The 7,471-nt window shown below is 41.3% G+C and overlaps 2 protein-coding genes across 2 annotated transcripts in view; both read left to right on the forward strand.

Moving 5' to 3' along the window:
* Positions 1 to 604, forward strand: part of LOC109975003 (P2X purinoceptor 3-like) — a 34,652-nt gene extending 34,048 nt beyond the window's left edge. Inside the window, exon 12 of the mRNA XM_020625508.1 lies at positions 479 to 604. Coding sequence (XP_020481164.1) covers positions 479 to 604 — 126 coding nt within the window. The remainder of the gene's footprint in view (positions 1 to 478) is intronic.
* A 4,618-nt stretch (positions 605 to 5,222) lies between these two features.
* LOC109974998 (histone H2A) lies at positions 5,223 to 5,946 on the forward strand. Its single transcript, XM_020625504.1, has one exon. It carries the CDS (start codon positions 5,560 to 5,562, stop codon positions 5,944 to 5,946), a length of 387 nt encoding a protein of 128 aa, XP_020481160.1. The 5' UTR covers positions 5,223 to 5,559.
* Positions 5,947 to 7,471: the final 1,525 nt, after the last annotated feature.

Below are 7,471 nucleotides of genomic sequence, written 5' to 3' on the forward strand. Positions count from 1 at the left end.
AGGTAAAGTACCAGCTTCTTATGATAATTTTTATAGAAACTTAACACTGCCTGAAATGATTCTTAGCCTTTTGGAACAAGCATCAGAGCAAGTTGTAAATAAAACACACAAACACACCCTTTAATTCCGATATGGCTAGGTTTATAGCAAACAGCTGTCTACACATCTAGGAGACATAGAGCAACACAAGAGAGTTTAGTAGCAGCCTAGAAAACCAAAAGCAGCAGAGTTGAGTGATAATTCACTGCAGATTTGTAACTATAAACAGCAGATTTCATGTTACATTTAATCATTTGAGCTGCTATACGAATTAAACACTTTTAGTAGCCAGCTAAGAGTCATTCTTAAGAAATTTCACCCACTCTCCCAACCCACAACCAATGGTAACTTAGACTTAAATTTAAAGTATGTGTTCCCTCATTTGACAAATGACCAAAACATCTCTCTGTCTCTCTGTACTCTCTCCCATATACTGTAGGTGTCAGATAGCCCACTGGAATCACGAAGCAAAGGGTTGTACCTGTCCCAGCTATCACTCAGACATAATGAGACCATCATGAGGTCCAGTGACTCAGGGGCATTTTCTATTGAACATTACAGCTAAATGGACATGACCAACAGTGAGTGCACAAAAAGCAATGAACTGAAGAGATGTGGTTTGGGTTTCTCTAAAAGTGTTAATATTTTACCTTCTGAAGAACCTTCTGTTGTTATTGTGTTGCCCTAAAATATTTCAAAATATCTAGTGACAGTGACAAACACAGTTCTATATAATAAATTAACAAATAAAAAAGCACGAGTGTCTTCGCATGCGGACACGTTTGGCATCTGACATTAGTGAAAAAAACCTTTTTGCATTTATAAAAGAGACTAGACCTGGAAGATAATTCATGTTAGAGCTCTCTTTCCTTTATTTGCACCTTGTATTTAAACTATTGTAATGTATCCTTTATGATGGACCACCAGAAATAGGCAAGAAATTTGGCATGAATTGGTTCACTTGCTTGGCTCTCTTTAATAACTCAATTGCTGTTTTTAGTCTGATAGATTTACTCTGTGTAATAGAGTTACATTATGTTTTGGCTTTAAGAAAATCTGCCATTTTCTCTGCGGTGATAAACTGAATAAAAGCCACAGCAGTGATGGAGAGCACATCATTCCTAATGTATGCATTTCTGTCTATATGTACAGTACAGTATGTGGTTATATGTCAGTGCATGGCAAACTCTATTTGGAATAAAAGGAAAGCCTATTCAACTGTCTTGCTTTTGTGCTGAGAGGTAATCCAGACGCACTGGATCATGTCTTCAAAACTGTCATTTATTATCATCAGATTTAGGAATGGATTTGACCATTAAAGGTTCTTCTAAAAGCTTCTGCGAAAGGGATATCTGTTTAAGTGATTTTGCCTTTTGGTAAATGCAGGCATCTTGTCTGATGGATGGCAAAAAAAAACATTAACAGAAACCACACACTGTCTTTTATTATTATTACTATTGTTTGCCTCAAGCATTAGGCTACCGGACGCCCATGTCTGATTTTGAACCACAAAATAGAAAAATCCTTTGAAGAATTCATTTGTATTGATCAGCTGTCGTTGGAAACTGTTATTATAAAGTGTCAGTTAAAGCTTTGTTCAAACTAAATTCTCATCCTTTGATTATTTTCCCTTTGTAGCTAGAGACTGATCCAAAGTCTGTGAAATGATTGTGCCAATTTTCACCACACAATAGGCATGACTATTTAATTTAAAAAAATCATGAATTAAGGTTAGCAGTGCATTAACATTAGTAGAAAGAATAATTTTTCATGTCTTCAGCAGACTTTGGATTTACCTTGCAAGTACAGAATGTCCCAGCAACGTCGTGATTGTGACGTTTCATTAAAATGTTCAACATCCTCTGCTTGATGATTCCTGTTCTTTATATAATGATGTTGCTGTTTTTTATAGCGTATTTGGTGCAACGTTGGTAAATTGTCATAGTGTCTTTACAATATCTGCAGCTTTACACTGTTCATATATCAGAAATAAACTGAAGAAAGAAGAGATTCATAAAATATTTAATATTAATATCAATTGGTATTATTATTATTATTCTGGGACATCTATCTAAAGATAATTTACCTGAATTCCAGTACAATTATATATGATTTATTTTGATTGAAAAGTGTAGTGATGTAGTATTCATTGTTTTATTATGTGATTTTCTATAAGTCATGGGGTTTGAATTGTAATTGACCAATTGCAGATCTCACACCAATGACACTGTGATGTATTAAAGCGCTGGGTCCAATTATATAGCATGACTGCGGTTTAGCTACGTTTGGTTTTCATTTGGAGATTCTGCTCTTAGTGGATTTTTTTTTAATTATTTGTTTATATGGTTTTGGATTTTTAGGACAATTCCCATCTGTCCCATTCCTGAATTATGCATAGTTTTGAAGTGGGGTTTTATGAGGTTTCTTACAGCAGCACTTACTGCTTGGCGGGCCACACAGGAGTTTGATGCTAGCAACCTAGCTAAAATAAAAAGTAAAAATTAAAAAGGGTGCTTTACCTTCCTGTCAAACAACCCTTTGATAATGACCCCCCATAATACTGCCTGAGACCAGTGTCTTTTTTGCAAAGTTGGTCACACTGCATTTTTGTGTGCTGTCCAATTGTAAGCCTTCCAGGCAGGTGGATGATCATTGTGGACCAGCAGAAACAATCAGCTGTAGAGCACGGGCTTGTGTGGTCAAAGACACAAAAAGAGGAAACCCAGAACAAATGAAAACTGACACATTTTTATTTTGATGTCAGAGATCTTGCTAAAGGATGCAAAGGATTTTTTATTCTCTCTATTCACAAAGTAGTAATGGTTGAATTAAAAGTATTTCACATAAAACTGCTGTTGCAGTGTGCTTATTATTTTGCTATTTTTAACAGCATTGTGTTAAAACAGAGACATGGAGAAGGGGAGCTATTCAAAGACAGTGTCAGTTTGTGTTTGTGTGTGAGTGTGGGCAGGAGCGACTGAGCAAGTCAGTGCACTGTGCACAGCTCCACAATGAAAAAAGTTGTTCCCATTTTAAATAGTAACAGAAAGAAAACCAATATGTGGCAGTCCACGCTGATACTGGGGCGGGCTGCCACAATTATGTATGGGAAACACTGGAATGATACATCCTGCCATTCCCTGTCCTTTCCCTTCTGTTGTTTGGGACCATTGGTGTTTGTATTTGCCAAAACTGTCTTCATGAAAAATAACAACTGTAATAACTGCAGTGACTATCTGCTGTTCTAGCAGGTCTGAAGACAGGCTTCCTCCTCCTCTGTGCTGTGCCATCTGTATGGTAGTAGAGGGAGTTGGCTCAGCCTGCTTCAGCTGCTTGTCTTTGCCTCTTCCTCTTGGGGGTTGGGTTGGGGTGGGGGAGGCAGATCATCAGATGATTCTTCAGAGGTGTTGTGGCTGAGAGGAGCACATCTTTTTGGTGTCTGGCTCCCAATGCACATGAATCATGGGAAAAACAGGACAAAATTAAAACTACAGTTACACTAATCAAATTAGTCAAGTTTGAGTCTGAAGCAATAACAATTGAAATAAAATATTTTGCTGCCAATCACAAACATACAATTTAGACCTTTCAGTGAAGACATCCAGTCTGAATAAACATTTGAGTTTATGTCCACTTCAGTTTTGCATTCTTACTGGGAAAACACTGAAAGCAAGATGTGAGCATCGCATAAGCACTGCTAAAGAATGATTCCATTCGATTCACAATGAAAGTACTTCCCTTTGTGCTGCCATTAAGTGAGCACAAAAAATAAACAGGTTTAACTGAATAGTTAGAACGTCAGCTCACTAAAACAATCTCTGAGTTACTGCATACAAAGTCACTTTGGGCTTCTCTTGTTTAGGGGTCGCCACAGCAAATCGTCACACTGACGACTCACATGTTGACATTTGGCACGTGTTTTACACCGGATGCGCTTCCTGACGCAACCCTGATTCAAGCCCGGGCCGCAGCGGCGAGAGCACTGTGTCTTAACCACTAGCCTACCAGTTACGGCTGATACTACATACAAAAAATAAATAAATAAAATATTTTAATGTGGCTATTTTAGGGAGGCTTCATCCTTACATGAGACATGATGACAGGGGCTGGCCAGGGGTGGCACCTGCTACAGTCAAAATGTGATGCTCTCGAAAAATGAAAAACAATGACAAAATATTGAATGCAGCCAAAATTAGCTACAGAAAGCATGTTGCTTCCCATATTTACACAAAGTAAACATCTGATTCTTAATAATGCATAGTTTATTATTTTATAGAACTTAAAAAATGTTCCCATGTATTTCAATGTTTCCCAGCCCAGTCACCCAGTCCTACATCTTCTAGATACTCCCCTGGTCGTACAGCAAGCCAGTTGAATACATTGAAGAAAGAGAGATTCAAATGTCACAAAACCCAAATTACTAAAACTTGGGATCAGTGCTCCATAACAAAGAAATCATTATTTATGGAGCCATGGTTTGTTTCGCTATGGTGTCTTAACAAAAAAAGTCTACATTGATCTCAAATAAGATGATAGTTTGGATTATTCAGTGCCTCATTACAGTAATATTAAAATCTGTTATGTTCATTTTGGCTGTTCTGCAACAAGTCGACTTATTTGAAAAGGCATTGCTTAATGATTAGAGCCAACATAAGAGGAACAGCAGAAGCTCTTCTGTGACCAGTGTGTGGCTCTTAAAAGAGCCTTTGTTGTGTTGGAGCAGTAGTAGCAGTCTATGCCCTTTCTCCGCGGATGCGTCGAGCCAGCTGGATGTCTTTGGGCATGATAGTGACTCTCTTGGCGTGGATGGCGCACAAGTTGGTGTCCTCGAACAAACCCACCAGATAAGCCTCGCTGGCCTCCTGCAGAGCCATGACAGCAGAGCTCTGGAAGCGCAGATCAGTCTTGAAATCCTGAGCAATCTCTCGAACCAGGCGCTGGAAAGGCAACTTGCGGATCAGCAGCTCCGTGGACTTCTGGTAACGACGGATCTCTCGTAGAGCCACGGTTCCAGGCCTGTAACGATGAGGTTTCTTAACGCCACCAGTAGCCGGAGCGCTCTTACGCGCAGCTTTAGTAGCCAGCTGCTTCCTGGGAGCTTTGCCTCCTGTGGACTTACGAGCTGTCTGCTTGGTTCTTGCCATTTCTGCTTTCTCTCTAAACAGAAGAAAAGTGTAGAAAAAAATAGACGATCCGCTTCTCTTAAACTCTGGGACCAGCGGGGAAACGGTGACGCAGCTTCAACCCTCCTGGTCCTGATTGGTGAGCGGCTCCTCGTGAAGCTCAGCCCCGCCTGGAGGAGCGACCCGCTGCCTATACCTCCGCTGCTTATTGGCGAAAGATGCGTTCAAAACGTGCGCCAAAACTGAGATCGGGCCGTCCTCTGCTGTGCCGGTGAAAGCCTTTCCTCTGGTTGGTCCGCCTGGAGCCATCCTACCTCTCCGCGGACATAAAATAGAGGGTCTGCGCTGTAGAAGTCATAGTTCTTCGGAGTGTTGTCTATAGAACGAAAATCCAAAAATGAGTGGTCGAGGAAAGACAGGTGGAAAAGCTCGTGCTAAGGCAAAGAGCCGCTCTTCTCGTGCTGGGCTCCAGTTTCCTGTGGGCCGTGTTCACAGGCTCTTGCGCAAAGGAAACTATGCAGAGCGTGTTGGCGCCGGCGCTCCTGTCTATCTCGCGGCAGTGCTAGAGTATCTGACTGCTGAGATTCTGGAGCTGGCTGGAAACGCTGCCCGTGACAACAAGAAAACCAGGATCATTCCCCGTCACCTGCAGTTGGCTGTGCGCAACGACGAGGAACTCAACAAGCTGCTGGGCGGAGTCACCATTGCTCAGGGCGGCGTGCTGCCCAACATCCAGGCTGTGCTGCTGCCCAAGAAAACCGAGAAGCCTGTAAAGGCAAAGTAGATCTGGACACTGGCTGACAGCTGCTAACTGAAAAACAAAGGCTCTTTTAAGAGCCATACACTTCTGGTAAAGAGCTTGGTCTTCATGTTTCTTTGATAACTACCGAGGAAACGTTTTCCTTTTACCCAGACAGCCAGCCACAGTTTAATATTCCTACTTTTGAGCATTTAACTGTTAAATTATTATTTTTTTGTGCCAGTTCACAACAATCGTTTGAAGGCACTGTACATAATCAGGTCTACACACACTACTATACAAAAAACCAGGATTGGTTGTGATGAACAGAAACACACACCCCCATGTTATGACACGAAGTATTTTTCCTGTATAATTGCAAGAAGCAAGCTTTTAAAAAGCACATAGTTAACAGCTCTAGTGATCAGATGTCTGTTGTATCAGAAGAAAACACTAAAGTTTGTATGGTTTTGGTGTGGTCACGATTTACTGACGGTGCAAAGCATGCTGGGTAAATGGAGAGGAAAATAAAGGTAATGGACAAGAAGTTGTGCAAAAACTCAGACATAGGTTACCTGAGTCCCATACATGCTGGCGTCTGCTGTCTTCAGGTGCTGTAGGTTGGAGTGATTGATCAAAATACTGTAGTTTAATTGCTTTTTACAAACAGCTTTAGTTGCAGCCTGACCTCTTAAAGGTGCCCTGTGTTTATACATTAGGCTACCTGGTGATGTGTTATCTTTGTGTGCATTCCCAAATATGTGAAAACATTATGCAAGTATATTTTATGCACATAAGTACAAAAAATGGTTCTGCAACCCGAGTTTGGGAAACGACTGTCAGGATGGAGGTTCAGATAGACAGCTGCTGCACACTCAGGTGTCAGTTATTGTGTACTTAGTCTCTTTTTCTTTTCATATTTTTGAATTCTTGTATTACAAGAACATGGTTTACAAACAGCAGCTGTCTCATCTTATGTATACTGAAAATTAGTAAATGTTTCTCAGTTTGTTTACAGGGACTGGAGCTCCTATGTGCACATGTTCACGTTTTAAACTTCACATATACACCAGTCTGATCAGGACCCAGACAGTGGAGCAGAACATAAGCAAAGTGGAGGGGGCATTATTACACACACTTTAAACTGGTTTAGTCTGTCACCTTTATTTGGTGTTCAGAATCATTTGACCGCCCTACAACCTTAACCTAAAAAGACCTGCCCTGAAATCATGTTGGTACTAGTGATGTAAACGAGCCGGCTCTAAGAGCCGATGCTTTGTAGGGAACGAGAAGAGCCAACTCCCGCCGGAGAGAGCCGAATCTTCAGCCGCTATTGGTCAGCTCTGCTGACAATCCATGCACAGAAGAGCGAGACTATTTTTATGGGCGCACCATTCGACCAATCACGTGCGAGGACAGACTAGACTCATACCATTATGTGAAAGACGTAAGGGGGCGGGGCCAGAGGCTCAGACAGCGAGTGTAGTGGTAGTACAGGACAGGTACACACAGACGGGGAGCCAGGTTAAAAGCAAGCGCGTCGGGAAAAACGGAGGAAATGTCCGAAAAC

The sequence above is a fragment of the Monopterus albus genome, unplaced genomic scaffold (assembly GCF_001952655.1).
Source record: "Monopterus albus unplaced genomic scaffold, M_albus_1.0 scaffold356.1, whole genome shotgun sequence".
Classification (NCBI taxonomy): domain Eukaryota; kingdom Metazoa; phylum Chordata; class Actinopteri; order Synbranchiformes; family Synbranchidae; genus Monopterus; species Monopterus albus.

What these genes read in the sequence shown, in the direction of transcription:
- LOC109974998 (XM_020625504.1), top strand. Translation starts at nt 5,560, where the DNA reads ATGAGTGGTCGAGGAAAGACAGGTGGAAAAGCTCGTGCTAAGGCAAAG.